At 38.0% G+C, this 18,993-nt stretch overlaps 2 protein-coding genes across 2 annotated transcripts in view; one reads left to right on the forward strand and one right to left on the reverse strand.

Moving 5' to 3' along the window:
* LOC122189416 (activator of 90 kDa heat shock protein ATPase homolog 2-like) overlaps nt 1-4,296 on the forward strand; it is an 8,670-nt gene extending 4,374 nt beyond the window's left edge. The window contains exons 5-9 of the mRNA XM_042888586.1: nt 71-156; nt 664-786; nt 2,031-2,132; nt 2,942-2,993; nt 3,232-4,296. Of these exons, the coding sequence (XP_042744520.1) occupies nt 71-156; nt 664-786; nt 2,031-2,132; nt 2,942-2,993; nt 3,232-3,407 (539 nt within the window). The 3' untranslated portion in view covers nt 3,408-4,296. The remainder of the gene's footprint in view (nt 1-70; nt 157-663; nt 787-2,030; nt 2,133-2,941; nt 2,994-3,231) is intronic.
* A 2,783-nt stretch (nt 4,297-7,079) lies between these two features.
* USP34 (ubiquitin specific peptidase 34) overlaps nt 7,080-18,993 on the reverse strand; it is a 122,846-nt gene continuing 110,932 nt past the window's right edge. The window contains exons 65-74 of the mRNA XM_042875357.1: nt 16,268-16,394; nt 15,838-15,945; nt 14,659-14,763; nt 14,415-14,539; nt 12,196-12,319; nt 10,487-10,566; nt 9,593-9,733; nt 9,328-9,474; nt 8,669-8,828; nt 7,080-8,344 (exon numbers count right to left, since the gene is read on the reverse strand). Coding sequence (XP_042731291.1) covers nt 7,737-8,344; nt 8,669-8,828; nt 9,328-9,474; nt 9,593-9,733; nt 10,487-10,566; nt 12,196-12,319; nt 14,415-14,539; nt 14,659-14,763; nt 15,838-15,945; nt 16,268-16,394 — 1,725 coding nt within the window. The 3' untranslated portion in view covers nt 7,080-7,736. The remainder of the gene's footprint in view (nt 8,345-8,668; nt 8,829-9,327; nt 9,475-9,592; nt 9,734-10,486; nt 10,567-12,195; nt 12,320-14,414; nt 14,540-14,658; nt 14,764-15,837; nt 15,946-16,267; nt 16,395-18,993) is intronic.

Here is an 18,993-nt window from a genome sequence, read left to right on the forward strand (position 1 = left end):
CTTTCTTTCTTTTTCTTTCTTTCTTTTTCTTTCTTTCTTTTTCTTTCAACACTGCTTTTGTTTACCACAGAGTTCACCTTGGGAATGATTCTGCCTACAAAAGCTGCTGGTCAGGAACTGGCTGCTGAGAGAAAACTGAATGGGAACACTGCGCAGGTATGCTGTCTGTAAGTGTTGTACGAATTTGCTTCTCCCATAAATGTAGTTCCTGCAAATTTTGCTGTGCTAACAGATCTATATTCCTGTGGACACCTGCCAAAGTGGCAATCTTTGGGGTGGCACTGGCCTGCCCACTTCTGTGATCAAGACTTAGCGTACAGAAATGGTCCATCACAGAACCTGGGCATGGAGCTGCCAGGTACGGAAGAGGGCACCAGCACGTACCTCGTGGTGTTTTGTTCTGCAGCGCGTGGTTTCTGTAAGGTGAAGGTGGCTGCTTCCCACAGTCTGAAGTTACAAATGTCTTTGGTATGAATGACTTGGAGATATTTCATTTACTTAATGTAGTGAATACGGAAGTAGATTATATAGTTGTATATCCATTGTATATTCACAACTCAGTATACCTAATGTTGTACCCATAGGTAACAGCAACCCCTGCTATTTGACAGCTCATGAGTGTTTGAATTTGCTGTCGTTCACGTGAATGTGCTTGCTTTACAGGAGTCTGCTTCACCACATTTGCTGGATTTAGTAGGTGTAAAAATTCCAACAGTGAGGATACTTATGAGAGAAATATTCAGTTCTCCAGCAGATGAGCTTTACAGCATCTTCACAACTAAGGAAGTAAGTAGGCAATACTTTAGAGGTAATATAAGTGGATAATGTAAATACTTGTAGTATAATAATTCTGGGGACAAAGTGGCTGGCAAATTATGGAGGAAAAGGCTCTCTGGGGCTGTTGGTCAGCTGAGCACGAGCCAGCACTGCCCAGGTGGCCAAGAAGGCCAGTGGCATTCTGGCTTGTTGTATCAGTGGTCATGCTGAGCAGGAGCAGGAGGTGACTGTCCCTCTGTTCTGGCACTGGTGAAGCTGTACCTCAAACACCGTGTTCAGTTTGGGCCCCCTGACTTCAAGAAATTTCACGGAGGCTCTAGAATGTGTCCGGAGAAGGGGAGCGGAGCCATGAGCGCGTCTGGTGAGGAATTCTGGGGGAGAGTGGCTGAGGGGAAGGGTTGCTCAGCCTGGAGGAGGGTTGGGTAAGACCCTGTCAGTCTCTACAACGACCTGAAAGGAGTCTGTAGTGAGTTGGGGCTTGGCCTCTTTTCTCAACTAATAGCAATATGATAATAGGTGAGAGAAGTTGCCCTAAAGGATGTTCAGGTTGGATGCTAGGGAAAATTTCTTCTCTAAAAGAATGGTAACTTACTGGTACAGACTGCCCAGGGAAGTGGTGGTGTCATGGACCCTGGAGGTTTTCAAGAAGAGAGAACAAAATGTTGTTTTATCTGAGCAGCTGTACAAGTAGTCAGATGTGTAATGTTCATAATACCAGGTACAGGTAATTTTCTTCAAGTACGTTAAATGGAATGAGAAGATGTGACTACCCAGAAAGTAATGAACTGCCCTTTCCTTGTAACCTCCAATAGCATTTGTTGTTCTGGTGGTCATAATTCCTTCTTAAAGTTTTGCTGGGAAGCCTCACCTTTTAAGCCTCTGAGGAATTTCAGTGGAGAAACTGCAAAAAGAGTTGATAATTACTGATACTGCATGCTAGTGTGATCGCATCCTATCAGTGAACAAAGGTACAGGACCTGGTTGTCAGGTATTTGAGATAGGGAACAGAAAGCGTGCTGGGGGGCAGCAGAACCATTCTGCTTTAATAGTTTGATGCGAATGTATTAAATATAAAAATTAATTAAATAGTAACTTAGATCTTTTTGTCGTTACCTTTTAATAGGAAGAAAAACCAAACAAGAGAAATTTTATCTTTCTGTAGGTTTGTAGCAAAGCTCCCTTGTCTCATAGTATGGTCTGTTATTTATCCCTACAGTAGGTAATTGACTTGTGCTGTGTTCTTTTCTTGTTAGTTGGTACAGAAGTTTTCTAAGTGTCCTGCTGTGATTGAAGCTGAGAAGGGAGGGAAACTCCTAATGTTTGATGGTTGCATCAGTGGTGAATACACAGAACTGGTAAGAAAGCTTCTATTTTTCACTTGAAAAATGGGGTGTTGGTGTCAGACTTAAAAGTAGCAGGCATTTGTGCTTCTCTAATGCATATTCAATTCCTCTACAACAAAGCAAAAATGACTGCTGTTATGTGATGTTCTTTGGTGATTGGGACTAGATTATCTTAGTGACCTTCTCCAACCTTAATAATTCTATGATTCCCCATCAAAAGAGCAGGCATCAATTACTAATGACCTTCACTGGCAGAGAAAACTTTGAGCACCATCATTTTTATTGAGGAGCTGTAAAGCAGTTTAAACTCCTATTCCAGACAAATGTGTCACTGCTCCCAGCTGAGTGCTGGGTACAAGAGGTACTCAAGAAAAAAATGATGTTCAGAGCTCAGCTTTTTTTCTTGAAACTTCTGGAAGCCATTTACACAGTTGCTGAGGTTGGACTTGGTATCTTATTCCCTGCAGTCTGGGTGGATTAAGCTACCATACAGTACCGGTGTGAAAACATTACTTGCTCTCATTATAAGGTCTGCAATAAGATCAGTATTTCTTATCAATAACTGATCAGCATAACCTTTTTTTCCATGGAAATAACAGAACAGTGGAATGTAGCAAGCTAAACGTTTAATGAAAAGTTTATTTAAAAACATTCAGCCTAAAAGCAATCTTCGATTGTTTGTGTTGCTCTATCTACTTGTATGTTAAGATAATCCTCCTCTCCTTACTCTTGGGGGAGAATTAGCATTCAGTAGTTGGAATGTGAATTATCCATAAAGCAAAGGAATGTGTTATGGGAGGAATCTTCTTATCTTTGTACAGGTCCCAGGTCAAAGACTTGTCTTGAAGTGGAGGTGTAGAAACTGGCCTGATGGTGAGTCTTTCTGAGGGCCTCTAATAGAGGCTGCACTTTGCCTGGAGGAAGAAAAACAGTGTGACTGTTACTGGTATTGCTGACTGGAAGCTATTTTGGATAATAGCAGGATGTTCTTTGAAGTTGACATCCATGAAAACGGGCCGCACCCGCAAGCAAGAGTAGATACCAAGTTAGCTGCTGCATATTTAACCTTTTGAAAAACACTTTATTGAAATGTCACCTTTTCTTCCTTCAGAGCATTATGCAACAGTTGCCCTGAATTTCAAGGATATGGCTGCTGAAACAGAACTGCAGGTAGAGTGCAAAGGAGTTCCTGTCTCTAATGAAGATAGTACAAGACAATGGTGGAAGAAGCAGTATTTTGAAGAGATACATAATTTACTACAGCAATCCAGAGACAACATGGACTGATAACAGCATTGTAGTTTAGTTAGGGCATTACTTTTTTTATACATTGTTAACATTAAAAAAAATAAATTATTTGTGGCAAGAATAAAGACCCACTTCTATGATACTGTATATTTTAAGCTTTATTTATGTTTTTTTAATGAGTGAGGTGGCCTGTAAGTTAGACTATGTATGGAAACAGCTTTACTTGGGAAAATCTTTTGTTCACTTAGTACAGCTTCACTTGAGAGAGAAACTATGATTTAGACACAGTATAGTAGTGCCACCAGAGCTAGGAAAGCTACATTAATCAGTAGAAAGCTTTTGCCATTCTTTAATATTCAGTGTATCAAGTGGCAAAACTGTCATGTTAGAAAAGGGGATGTTCATGAGAGTTCAACTGAAAGATTATAAAAGGGATGATAAAGAAATGTGGGGAATGTTACAGCTTCCTTGTGTATGTTTTTGAAACTTGCTTAACTGCAGGCCCATTGTTTCTAATGCTGTAGAAAGTTTTTGGGAAAGATAATTAGAAATGTTACGTTATTCTGGATGGTACAATGCTTACCACTTGTTAAGTCTTCTGCATGCAGCCTACTGCCTTACTTAACCTTATTGTGAAATTTATTACTGTTCATTTCTTCCAAAATAATGCTTTCTTGCAGTTCTGTAAATCTTTCTCTTGATTTCTGGCCCTTCACAATTCTGTAGCTCAAAATAAAGCAAAAAAGTGTTAGATAAAATTTGATAAGATAAACAATTGTTTCAATATCCTACTTATAGCCACATTGAGGTTTGCAAGGATAACTTAACTCTCAAAGGAGTCAAGTATGCAGTTTGAAACAAATTTACCAAGAATAGCTGAGTTGCCTGGGGAAAACACTGCTGATTAATAAAATACTTTTGCATGAAATTTGTTTTCTCCACTAACTGGTTAGTTTGTCAGATAAGTCCTATATACTTTATCTTATAGTATGACAACATACAGCAATTTCATCAACAAACTTAAATAAATCAGAAGATTAAGCAGAAGGGGTGTTGCCTTTCTCCTCCAGGAGCAGCTTTCCCTTACAAGTTTGCAGTTGGTTATCCCCTTTGCACTTCTGTGAGGCCTGTTTTAACAAGCACAGACACCTAACATCAACAGGATAAAAGTACAAATTCTGTTAACTGAGCTATCCTACTCCTGTTTCCTTCTGTCCATAGAGAGAGAACAACCTCTCAAGAAATGCTGTTTTAGCAGACTGGGTTTATATTTTTCTAAATGCTTAAAGTCTAGGTACTCTTTTATTCCTAGATATTCAAGCAAAAGAACTTACATTTTGAATACAGAAATGGTTGCCAGAGCAAGTATTGGTTGATGAAGAGGCAATAAGTATAGAAAACCTGGTAAATATAGAAAATCTAGGTTTAAATTTGAAAGTACTAAACGGAGATTAGGCTAATCAGTTTTGGGTGTAGACCAGCAAAGAGATTTTGTGATAGTTTGGATGTGCCAACTACTCTTAGATACCGAAGTCTTAGTTAGTAGAAGGAAAAAATAATAATTACAGGTCTTTCCAAACAGCATATCTTACAGACCCAGTGCTTTTCTGGAAAGCGTGACTTTTCCCTGCTGACTAAAGAATTTCAGTTTTACAATCACAAGTGCCCACCACTACTTGCATGTTTTGCTAGCCTGAGTTTTCTTGGCTACTACTGCTAGTGGAACAAGGCATCATCTGAACAAATAGCAGTGCTTAAAGAAAAAGACTGACGTGTGCTCCAGCGCTGCACCACTCATTTCCAGGTGTGGGACAAACACCCCTGAAAAGGTTTGCTGTTCCAACAGTGTAGAAGGAGGAACAGCTCCAGCCAGCCCTCATTTCCTCTAGTAAAACATGCAGTGAACTCAACACTTTTCAGAATCCTTGTTCTCTCAGCTGACAACTGTAGCTGTCAGTTTGATGATATGTTTAAGCTTCCTTAGAAATGGGCAATGATTGCCTGTCCTTTCTCCTCCACAGAGTACCTGGTTGACTGTCCTTACATTAAAATAAATAAATAAATAAAAGGTTTTCATGGAATCACAGAATCATTTGAATTGGAAGGTCATCCAGCCCATTTGCCCTGCAATGAACTGGGACATCTACAGCTCCCAGCAGGTGCTCAGAGCCCCATTCCAGCCTGACCTTGAATATCTCCACAGAGAGCATCCACCACATCTAGGCAATCTGTGCCTCACTGCCCTTATTGTAAAAAAAAAACTTCTCCTGTCCAACCTACATCTTCCCTCTTTTAGGTTGAAACCATTTCCCCTTGTCCTGTCACAACAGACCCTGCCTAAGAGTCTGTCCCTACTTTCTTTCAGCCCCATTCAGATACTGAAAGGCTGCTATCAGGTCTGGGCAAAGCATTCTCTGAGTTCTTTTTGGCAGGGCCATGCTGTTATCTTTCTATCCCCCTGCTTGTATGTTGTGACCCAGGTGCAAGACCTTGCACTTGGCTTTGCTGAATCTCATAACCATTGTCACAGGACAGAACTGTAACTCTTCAGTGACAATTACAGTATGATTTAGTCCTGTACAAGAAGCCAAAGGCCACTGACCTGCTAGCCAGAAGCTTAAGTCTAACAAAAATCAGACGTGTATTTTTACTAAGAGTAATTAATAAGACTACTTACTGAGGGGCTAATGCCTTCTTTATCTACTGCAGATTTTAAACTGAGAGGTGTCTTCCAAACGTCTTAACCCATCCACAAATTCCTATGTGTGGTAGAAAACTCGACAGATCAGTTCTGATATTCATTAATGTACAAGTTTTAAGTAGAAGCTGTTGATGTCTCTAAATTTATACAATCTACACAGAAGCTGATCTGAAGGGGTAATAAAGTTTTTTTTCCAAAGAGAACAAAAAATGTAATTACACAATTGAAAAATGACATGGCAAACTTAAGCCCTCAGCAGGGTTTCTAATGCAGGAATAAAAGTGCTAATGAAAGGGGTTATGGAGCATAAACCTTGAGACAGAAATGCTTGACCAAAGACCATTTTTTTTAGAAGTGACGAAGAGATGAAGAGACAAACAAAAGCACCACACAATAAAATTGCAGATGTGAAAATGATGCTGAACTACATTAAATGGTAGACAGAATTAAGGAGCACAGAAGAAAAAATACAGATGTGTTATGAAGACAAAAACCCAAATGAACTAAGCTACTGGAAGATCAATGTGAAAATGGATTTTAATTAGATGTCAAAATCAGAATCACTGACAATCCAGAAGGTAACTAGGAAATGCATATTACTTAGAAATAACATGAGGAAATGGAACAAAATAGATGGTGAAGTCAGTCCTGCATTTGAGCAAGCAGAGAAGGTTCTGAGAAAGCGAGAGAGCATGCCTCAAGGCAGCATGCATAGAAGGTCAAAGGAAGACAGCAAGTGGAATAGGAGAAGAAGGAAGGAGTAGCCTCAGACAGGTTAAGTTGGAAATGGACAAAATGAAAAAAGTTCAACTAGTTTCTTCCACCACATCATGTTCTTAGCTGCTGAAAAAAAGTAAACAACAAATCTTTCTCAACTGTGATTCATGCATAGTAAACAAAAGAACCCTAAAATTTATAGAAATTGCTTAGCATACTCTGCACTTGTTATAGTTTTTATGTTATCTTTGATGAGAAATCCAAAGAGTGAAGCAATAACATATATAAACAAATGAAAAGTCATCACAATCAGTTTAATGAAGTGCACAGAATAGCAATTGATCATGTCAATAAAAATAAAACAATTATTTTTACATCAAGTGTGCTTTATTTCCTCCACAGGTATTCTGTTAAATAAAGCACCATATATATACTGCCAGGCCACAGCTAAAGAGGATTCTTTACAGAATCAAATTTCTTGTGGTTGTTTAGTATACAAGTAAACTTAATTTTGATAATAAGAACCACAGCGATCTGAGGCAATCTGCCTCTATTATAAGGTACAAAACTGGCACAGAGGACACCATATTATACACAGTAAAAATGCCATAAGTTTAAATTACATCATACAGGGCAAGGAGGCCCTGTTCTCCCAGACAGCCATATTAAATGAAAGCCACTACAGTGAATTTTTAATTACATAAAACATATCCATTATCTGATTGCCCTTTAAGAAAGTGTATGGTAGATGCAAAAAAGAAATCCAAAAACAAACAAAAAATAAAACTGGAGATCTGCCTGACCAAGAATTAAGCATATAAGTCTATCTTGCCATTCAAGCAGAGAGCACTGGACAAACTGAAGCACAGAACAGAAATAAGCAAAACTTAGGCAACAGCATTTTTGGGGGAGGGAAGGAAAAAAAAGAAGCAGACATGCTTCATCTAATGTCAAGAAGCAGCTTGATTTCCTTTTCCAGATATCCTTGCAACCACATGAATTGTAGACTCAATGGTCCTACACAGGATGTCTAAAATGTCATGCTGCTGCATAAGACTAAAAAGTCCTCTGGAATGGCCACAAGTGATTGATAAACTAGTTTCAGGGTCCTGGGATGATAAGGCTTGACTATCACAGCCTCTCAAATCTGCGAGGTCAGATAAAACTGCTGAAATCGATGTGGAAGGAAACTCTGAGTCCTCCTCTGCTACAGCGGAATCCTTGGAAGTCTGGTCTTTAAATTCTTTGCATTCTTGAAATTTACCGTTTCCTGACTGCTCTTCTGTATGTTGTGACCTCATTGTCAGCATTATGTCTTCTGAAAATGAAGATGGAACTTCCATTCTGTACTCTTTGACAGAATTATTTTCAGGGGAAGGAAGATCTTGTTCAGTGCCTGGATCAATGATCGAAGAGTCCCGTGTCTCATTATCTGAAGTGCTTGTTGGGGTCAGTGCTTCCTGGGGTTCAGTTTTTATATCACTGATACAACTGTCTACGGTGTGCTCCTCATCACTGCTGACCCGTCTTCTTTTTACAGGAGTAGCCTCTTCATCATCTGTAAGGAAAAAAAGAAAACTCTATAAAGGAAACATTGCTTTCACACCATACACCCAAGCAGCAGGACATTCCTTTCACTTTTTTTTTTTTATTTATTTTTCTGTATTAAACACAGTATATTTCAACAAATACTTATTTCCTTAACAACAATTCATGTAACTGTCTTAGCCCCATAATAATACAGAATATCTTGTGTAGTGTTAAGGACAGGAACCAAGAAACGGCTTGATTTCTGTGGTAAGAAAGCCATGTGTTATGTTAATTTTGTAAAACTTTGCAAAATCAGAGCACTGTTTGACTGAAACCATTACAGAAGGCAAACCTTTAATTTTTCTTTCTTTGGCTTCTTGTTCTTGTAGTGAATTCCTCTGTTGTTGACATGCTCTACACTTGTTTAAAAGTTCTTGTAAAGTCGGAATCAGGGCTGAATTGAGCTGTTTAGGAGTATGCACTGAGAGCAGCAAGGCAAGTGCTCGGAGGTCCTAAAAAAATAAACAACCAACCTTAATCAGCCTTATTTTAAACTCTTCTGATTAAAGCTACACAGAGACTGTAAGTTGAGGCTTCAAGATGTTCTGAACATCCGAAAGATCAAATTGTAAATATACTCACGCCACTAAAATTTCTTAGCCACTGCTAACATGCTGACCTGAACCCATATCTGTCCTGCACTGCCCACGGTAAGCACTGCTGGGTTAAAACATAGCAGTGACTCCTGCACTTCGTGTTGCTCTTTTTCCTGCTATTAGCCCACCTTTCAAGTCTTATGATTCCCACCTTGGAGACTCAAGCATGCATTCTGTGCACACTGAAACAATGCATGCACGCTTATCTTGCATGCGTTAATTAACTCGTCCAGCCAGACAACTCAGCTAACCATACCTATCTCTTTAGAAGCTGACAAACGGTGCTGAAGAGCTTCCATAAAAGTAAGCTGCCTCTTAATGATGCTGATTATTGAATGGCTTAGAAAAGACTCACCCCATTTAAAGCAGAGCTTGCTTTGGAGATTTCAACTCTCTGGCTGCTGAAATCAGATTCTAGGCTTTGATACTGATTTATTAGATTTGTAATTAGAGTATTGATTAAATTGGCACAGTTTGCTTCAGAAAACACCTGCCCTTGGACCTGTAAAATAACAGATTCTTTTAAACCACAAAAAATGGAACTGTGAAAACAGTATCTTAAGCTGAAAGAACATACACCAGACTACAATTCTTGGAACTTCCAATAAAAGATCACTCACCTTCAGAAGAAAATGCGTCAAAAAGGTGTACACAATGTTGTTGTTAAGAAAGGTCCTTTCATCCATTAAAATACATTTTATATATTCTGCAAAAACTGGATCTTCACAGAGGAGCTTTACACTGTTCTTTGACATTGCAGACTGGTAAAGAAAGAAAGCACACTTCAGAGCCATTACTGAAAGTAAATCACTGCAGCAGCACAATTTTCAGTAGTTTAGGCGGAGAAATATCTGTGGGCTTGGTTATGTTTTTAATTCATACAGGAGGAATCTCACTGATAAAAGCATTTTGATCAGCTATGAGTAAACTGTACAAATTAAGTGCTGTCAATTATTTCACGTTTTCCTTTTATGAAGTTTATTCTGAAGGAATGCAGGTTTATCACGACCAGGATGTAATTGAAGGGCCAGAGTCTCCTAACCTGAGTCAACTACAGCATCCTCTTGCAAAGGTGCAAAAGTGGGCATGTTATCACAGAATCACATTATGTTCTATTCCAGAAGGAAGACCTCAGAGTTAGAGATCTCTCCATTTTCATTCAATCATACTTGTGATTATAAGACATAAAAAGCTGGAAAGCAGGCTACTGTGGAGACTACTACCATCATGTAATGTTACTACATAACTGTACTATCATATACACTGCATAAGTTTCTGCAGTACCTAGGGCATACTTCAGTTTGCTACATTTTTAAACTTCATTCACTTAGTTTTATCAGATGTCAGATAACACAAGCAGGGGTATTTTTTATTCAAAACAGAATTAATATTTAATATTTTGAATGACTGAGCAAGACCCACTGGTTAAGATGTACAGGTTAAAATTTGTTTTACAGCTGTTGTGTTTTGCTTTTATTTTCATCCTGTTAGTTCTCCAGTACACTGACTCTTACCTGAGTCTGACAAAGCTCAGTCCAAAGCTTGGGGAACAATGCAAGATGAAGTGGTAAACCTTCATATGCAACAAGAACACCTGAAATTTTGAGAAAGTAAAAGTTACTTTGTGAATAATGGCAAGTTCACCTTCCTTGGAGATGCTCACTTATACAAACAGGAACAAAGTGCCATAACATTTGCTATGAGTAAAGTATTTTGTTTAATTTATAATTAGAAAGACCTCTGGTCTGTGAAGTTTTTACAGTATCTTTAATAAATGTATGTATCCCTTTAGTACTTCTGGGAAATGTAAAAATAAAGAACAGAGCTGGCTTTAGTTTTACATTTGTAACCAGATTTTTTCATTATTTTTAAGTTACTCATTATATTCATTACTTTCAAGTCTTTTTATGGCTGGTCAGCTACAACATTCAAAAGGTTTAAATTTTCTCAAAAATAGCACATAAATTTTTAAGTGTCATTCTCATTATTTCCCAAGCACCAACAGCAAAGAGACATATTTCCAGTGAACAGTTTTAACTAACACAACCTATAGTAAACAATAATGCAAGAGTTACAATCACAGCAGTATGATAAAAAATGTGCAGTTGGGTGATTTGGGGATCAAAAGAACATTCTATTACCATTCTTGTTTGAAGGTAACTTAATTTTGTATCCTTTTATCTACAAGTTTGGCATTTAATCTTAGCTAGCTATTTGTCTTCAACAGAAAAAACAAGCTGGCATCTTTGGAAGGTGGTTCATGCTGCTCAAGGTGTCTAAGAATCTATAGAATACTTTTTCTTGGATGTAATCTACTTTTCTTGAGCGACTACAGAAGGAAATCTGGCAAGATGCCTAATTTTAATAACTGAATTGAAGAGACAGCTCCTGAAATGTTTATCTACGCAATAACTGTATTTGTGTGACTGCAATGTTTCTGCATCTTCACTACAACACTGGAAAGTGGAGCCCATCTTGGGGTCATTGGTGGGAAAAAGATAACAAAACACGCACCATGATGTGCCTTCAAAGTAACACATGCACCTAATGGGCAGTTCATGGCAGGATGCTCTTCTGCAGTGACGCAGGCAGAATGCTTGGAGCAATTCAGACAGATAAAGCCAGCAACACCTTTGCTAACACATGTTAAAGACTAGGTTTATACTGTGATAGGAAAAAATCCCACACAGTGGTAACACTTAGTTGTGGAGCTTAAACAACATCTATGTTTTCAGGTACAAATGACATGACTGGATGGTTGTTAATTTGGGTTAACTGTTGTGTGGGCTCCCAGAAGGAGTAAGATAAACAAACTCACGTTCTACTACAGAACCAACACTGTCAGTGACAGGATAAATGGTCTCACATGCTCCTGAGAAGACAAAATAAGTGCCAGAAATTACGCTGTCTGGCAGAGGTGATGAGGATTTTGGAGCTGACACAAAGCTCTGTGTGAAACCTATTTACAAGTAGAATGAATTCTCACTGACTGTCACATGTCCATTCTGCAGAAGCCTGAAGCATAAAAGTCATGTGGGTAAGAATGTACTGCATTATACTGTTTGGTAGATTATGGGAAACTGATTTCCACAGTAATTAATACATCAAGTTCCACAAGTGCAGCTACTTAAGAATACTGAACACAAAACTTGCTGGAGAAGTGCTCACAATTATCACAATTAAAAAAACCAACATCCTTAAGCTGTTTAACTTTCATACTTACTCATTTTAACTAATGTTTCAGTAAACTTTTCACAGCTGATTGCAACTCGGCACAGTAGATGGATGAACTGATGATAAGAAAAGAAGTAGTCTAGCAGCATACGATCATAAACATCATCTTTTCCCTGGAGATTTAAGAGAACTTCATTTAAACTATGTAAGCAGCTCAACCACTACCAGATTTTCCAAGCACCTAGCCTGATTTCCCTGCACTTCTTGCCCTAAAACATGTCATCAAATACTACAGGACTACAGCAAGGGGATTTCCAAGTCTCACTCAGTCCAGATGTGTCTCACCACTGTGTCCTTGTTAAGCACAACGTCGAGAATGGCACAGGGATGGCACATAATGTTCCCTGGCAGTAAAAATGTAGGATTCTGAATAAACTGACTGAGAAGATGTGAAGCTGCATGAATACCTTACCTTGAAGAGAATGAGGATACAGTAATTTCATACCATATCCAGATACCTAAATATATACACTACTACTTTGCAAATCATAATTTGTCAGTTACTATGTGCAGAAGTCAGAATTTTCTCAAGATAAAGCTTCACAAGCTCTCAAAGCAGTATTTTCAGGAATATCCCAAACCGAATGGTAAACGTGCCAAGGGCTTTGTATGCCAGTATTTAATATATTTTGGATATATGTACTCAAAATGGGCTTCTGTAGGCCAGATAGCCGAAAGGAAATCTCAAACACTCAAGCAAAGAAAATGCCATCTTTTACAAAACGAACAAATTAAAAATAGCATGCAACAAAAAACCAACAGGTAAAACATAATTGCATGGGGTTCTAGAAGCTCACAAACCTTCCAGTTCTTACGGTATACGGATTATAACTTGTGAAATACTGTGTCATATGACTTTTCAGTTCAAATATTTACATTATTTTCTGTTGTATCCACTGCTGCTGGATATGAGATGGAAAAACATGAGTAATTTCCTGTTCTATGCCTTTTTTTAAAAAAACATACAGTAAATTTGATGGTGCACAAATACACAAAGCATCATTTTGAAAGCTTTAAAAAAGAAGGGTTACTTACCCTACAGTAACCGTGCTTCTTCGAAATGTGTTGCCCACACAGATTCCCATCTACGTGCACACACACCCCATGTGCAGGAGACTGGATTCTTTCTGAATAGCAGTGTCCACTGGGGCAGTGCCTGCACTCAGTGTGTCCTTGCGACCACTGTACCTGAGGGCATAAGGGGTATGGCGGCTTCAACCACCACTCAATCCTTCACCGGTAAGAATTCCCCTAGGGCTCTGCATTAGCACAGGAGGAAGATCACAATCTGTGTGGACAAAGCATCTTGAAGAACTACGGTTACCTTACAGCGAGTAACCAGCTTTCCTTCTTCAAATGGTTGTCCATACATATTCATTTAAGGGTGGGATTCATCTTACCTGACTTTAGCTATCTAAAATCTACTCATTTGAATATGCTCTGCTGCCCAGGCTCAGGTGCCTAATACATGAAGGATCAACCTCCTGATGGTGCAATTCTCCATTAGCCACAGGAAGGGCAGAACAACAATCTTTAGATAGTCAAAGTTTGGTAAGCTGAATCCCACCATTGTTCAACTGTAATATCGGGACATGGCAAGTGACTGTGATGTCACCCCACCACAGCTGGCATCCCATAAGGGAAGCCCACAGAAGGAAAAGTAGAAAGGAAAAGATCCAGAGCACTATAAAACTGCCCTATGTATGTCAAGTACTGGTATTTTACCCAAACAATAAGTAGATTGTGCTTCAGTTCTCTTGGAATGGACGCTTAATGAAATGTGGAGGATCTACTTAACTGTTAATAAACCTTAACATGGTTTCAAACCCATCTGGACCAATGCCTGGGCTGTTCCTGAATTTTCTTTATAAATGCTACAAACAGACTGGAAAACTATCAAATATGGGCGCTTTTTTTTTTTTTTTTTTTTTTTTTTTTTTGTAGCTTTTCATTTGGTAGTTTTTACCTTGAATACAAGGTTTCAACTCTTATCGTATCTGGAATAATGAAGCTGTGTATCACCAAAGGCAGGAAAATGGTGTTTCTGGAGTGCACATCTAGAATGGAGTATATGAGGACAACACATCTTGAAGAAGAATTATGCTTCGTTTACAAAGAAAATGAAAATAATACGCTAATGGATTCTTACCATACTTTTTATAGAAAGGAAAAATCACTGCAAATAGAATAAAGACCATGCTTACGTACCTTGCTGGCTTCTACCATAGTAGGCAGGAGGCACATATTGAGTTCGGGACGTGGAGGACGAATATTGCTTTTTCCCCCTATTAATTTCAAGTTTTCACGACATGGAAAGTAAGGTCCAAGAGACACTGTAGTACAAGGTAGGATAAAATAGATACGAAAAGGTCAGTATCTAACATCAATGAGAAACATGACAGAGTAATAACAGATTAACAGAACTTCAAAATACAATCACTGAAATACGTACTTGGGATATTACTGTGGTGGTATGTACAATGATTGTGCTGTAGAAATGGAACCAGAGTATGTAGGAAATCATGAGGACTTAAAAGTACAAGCTCCTTGAGGACATCTACAAACAAAAAGGTTTTTTTCTATTATATATTGTTATTTCTTAGCAGAAAACAGTTCAACTTATGGCTCATGCATTTTCACTCTTTCATCTCTCTTTTGCTAGTGTGCACTGTGGAGGTAGCTTTACTGTGAACAACACGCGAAGTGAACCTGAATAATTAGTCAGGACTCCCTTCACCTCTGCCAACTGTAGAAAAACCTGCTCAACAGTGAATGTACAACCAATGAGAGGGGTGCCAGCTTGCAGAAAGTAGAAGCTCAATAAAATTACCCTCTTTCCTTCTTCTTTAACATATCAGGTTTGATACCTGGAAAATGTAACCAGCAGCAGTCAGAAGGACAATTAGAAAGGCACTCAAAATAATGGGAAAATGCATGCAGATCACACAAGTAAAGTTTAATGTGGACAAGGTTCTGGGCCATCATTAGCATGCCAAAAAATGCAGACTGCATCCTTTAAAATTTATTTTGAAAATCTGTTTCCAAAAAAGCTTCTGGAATAGGCCTTGTAGCACAAACCAGACACATTACATACAACATCTATGCATACAATTTTAGAAAGCTAATCCATTCACTGCTACAAGTTCTTAAACTTTATTTATATTATACTTTGCAGAAAATGGATCATAAAGGTAGATGCTAAAGTTGTAACGCAGATGAACTTGGTCAGCACGTTCCCCTTTGAGATTTTAAGTTAGTATCAGAATTTTAATGAAAGATCTGGGATCTGATTCTGAACTGACTTAATACTTGAGTTATTGAGTTATTCCTTAATCCTGCATCTGACTTTTACTAAGTCAGGTTTGCAAATTTGTCTCTCAAGATGGACGATGACTTTCTGTGCACAGTCTGCACACCTAGCAATGAATATTAACTGCAGCCTAATGAAAACAGAATTATTTATTATTGGAATGATGGCAACAATGATACATTGTCAACAATAATATCAAGAATTCAAATCCATAGATTATCTAGTAAGCATGTGCTCTTGCAAAAATAGAATTTAAATTTCAAATCAGGTAACTACATAAAGCAGGTTCTTCTTAACTGCATTCATAATATTATGACTTACCAATACAAGCATTTCTAAGTTCCGGAGGACTGTAGGAATTCAGCAAAGTTAGAAGTTTATGGGCAAATTCAATTCGCTCCTGCCACTGAATGAGAGCTTGCTTCACATCTGTGAATGCAAAAAAACACAGAAATCTGCTAATTTAATTTCATGAGAGATCTATAAATCAAGTATGGAATTTTATTGCTGAAGAATTTGCCTTTTTTCTTCTAACGTTACTTTTTCTCATTCTAGAAATCTAATAAATCTCAAACTAAATCTAGTTTCAGATTATGTACACAGTAATTTAATAAGAAACAATCTAGTAATCACATGTATGTTAAGTTTAAATTTAAATACAAATATTGAGCAAGATAGAATACGAGGTTTTGGGTCACAAAAACTAATTAGTAGACAAAAAACATAAACCTTTGAGGAGTTGTAACCAAACCTTTTCTTTGAAGATACGGACGTGTCGATTTAAGAACTGAAAGGAATATAGACAGAAGTTCTACCAGGTCTCCAGTCACGTGGCAAGCGGTAGCCTCATGGTACATCATGTGTAATGTGTTAAATGACTAAAAGAAAAAATGCACAACTTCATGTTGCCGAACAACACATCATTATCATTTCTATTTCTATCCTGCAAATACCACTTTTACATTTATTTCATGTACAAGAAATCAAAGTAAGTATCAATGTCAGATGTAATCAAAAGTTACTAGAAACATAACCTTTAAAACAAGAGCAATGTTTTTTACACAATTAGAATGCGACAGAGAAAGAAGGAGGGAGGGATGGGGAGAAATGACTGGGTATCTTTTATGACAACTAAATATGATTCTTAGGGCATACAGTATTTATAAGAATGAACTGTAAGTAATCCACGGAGGTTAAACTGAAATTTGCTCTTGGTCATAAGGCTGAACTGTGTTTTTCTCACCTAACCCAAAAAACAGAGTCATATACAGTGTTTCACATACGCATGCCAGAGGGACACTAACCTTGTAAAATTTACCATAACAACAACCTCCATACCCTTCATCTCTGCTCAAGAAAAAAGCAGTTTTGTGACACACAAAGCAACTCCTACAGATACCCATTTATAAACATTCCAAATCTGACTTCAACCTAAAAGCTTTATATTAGTGAGAGTTACGCAGACTACGATCACTTTGACACAAAATAATGACAAAGTTTTCAAAAACAAAATCTATCTAAAACACAATAAATAAAACATAACTTGAGGTACAATATTTTTACATATCTATAAGCTTTATCTTTTTGCCAACATTCCAAGTGATATTAGAAATGTATAAAGAAAGGCATGGGTATACTAATTTTTGGTAAAAAACAGAAAACAATCTACAAGACTGATACAGATAGATTTTTCCAAGTGCTGCTTAAGGACTTAATGCTCATACGACTGTACATACGTTAGGTGAATTACTTAGCTTTTTTCTAACAAAAATATCTTCTAAAATAACTTTTATAGAAATGTTGATAAGGAAAACTAATTTCCAGCAGCACAACAATTCTAGCACAAGATGTAACAAGTGTTATTTAATTTGTTGAGGGTATTTTGAAGAAAGAAACAATCTCATTCCCCATAGTGCAAAAACCTTGGCATTTTTGTATCATAATGATAAGATACATGGCAAACCCTATGTATGGGAACTGCTGATCACGGCCTGAACCTCTGATTGATCACCTGAGGTGAGCACTGAACCAGCCACAGGAGCACAGGCGAAGGCAATTCACTGGTGCTACTGGAAGGGGTGGAGCCTGGCTGCACCTCTCCCAGCTCCCATTTAAGGGCTGACTGCCACTGAGGAAGGATCTCTTTCTGGAGATTGCTCCTCGTGGAGTTTATGGTGAGCCTACAACATCAATGAGCATTTTCCATTTATTATCTTTCCACCGTGATAATCCTACTTAGCCTAACTTCTGTACACCTATTGACTATACACCTTGCTAGAATGGAAAACTGTTCTGCACATGATAAATGTTTGCAGTAACTTTCACGATGCAAAATATTTTCAGTGAACAAGGGAAGAGATAAGGCCTGCGACTTTCAAGTCATAAAGCAACTCAATTGAAAGTTTTATCCCAATTCTAGCAATATCTTACAAGGGACAAACTGTACTTTGTATTACACATTCTTTATAAATTAATATCAATTGTTTGTAGGAATCAAAGTTAATCAAGGTAAGTTCTTTTTGTATATGAGTACCTTAGTTTACTTACCAGTTTCAGAAACAAACAAATCAAGTTATAACTCAGTTCCTATATTTTTATCCCAAGTTTATGGAATGCAAATGTTTACAAGACAGAAAGGAACATATTCCAGGGAAACTAATTATAGCTAGTTAAAACACTTATATTTGTAAGAAGCTTGGGAAAAATGAATTTTCAAACAGTACTGCAGTGTCTTCATTTGTGCCACTTCTGATTTGGTAATTCCAGCTTTTTCTATTATGTGATTGAGAAAACACAAAGTAGTGACATCAAAAGGTTAAGAATAACCAATCTCAAAGCACCACTAATCCACCTACATGCCTTAAGGCAGGCTGAATGTCTTCATATCCTTCACTACAAATGTTTGCTTGAAGAACATCTGGAGACTTCCACTTGTGCTGCTGACCTCCTTCTGTAGCAACCTATTCCAATACCTCATTTACTGTACAGCTTAAACTACCTCCTACCCAGTTGTTTTCTACCATGCATTTATATCAGTTTATTATCACAGAATCGTTCCAGGACCCTAAAAGGTCACCCAGTCCAACTCTCCTGGAATGAAAAGGGACATCTACAGGTCAATCAGGTGCTTAGAGCCCCATCCAGCCTGACCTTGAATGTCTGCAGGGACACAGCTTCCACGACCTCTCTGGGCAACCAGTTCCAGTATCTCACCACCCTTACTGTAGAAAACTTCTTTCTTTTATCCAATCTAAATTGCCCCTCTTTCACTTTGAAACCATTTCCCCTTGTCCTACCATAAAAGACCCTGCCTATACAGTCTGTTCCCTTCTTTCTTACAGCCCTCTTTTAGATACTGAAAGGCTGTTATAAGGTCTCCCCAGAGCCTTCTCTTTTCCAGGCTAAACAGCCCCAGCTCTCTCAGCTTGTTCTCACTGGGGAGCTGTTTTATCCCTAATGATAACAGTCTGCCAAGAA

The sequence above is a fragment of the Lagopus leucura genome, unplaced genomic scaffold (assembly GCF_019238085.1).
Source record: "Lagopus leucura isolate 7727_CA_CO unplaced genomic scaffold, USGS_WTPT01 Super-Scaffold_73, whole genome shotgun sequence".
In the NCBI taxonomy this organism is placed as follows: Eukaryota; Metazoa; Chordata; class Aves; order Galliformes; family Phasianidae; genus Lagopus; species Lagopus leucura.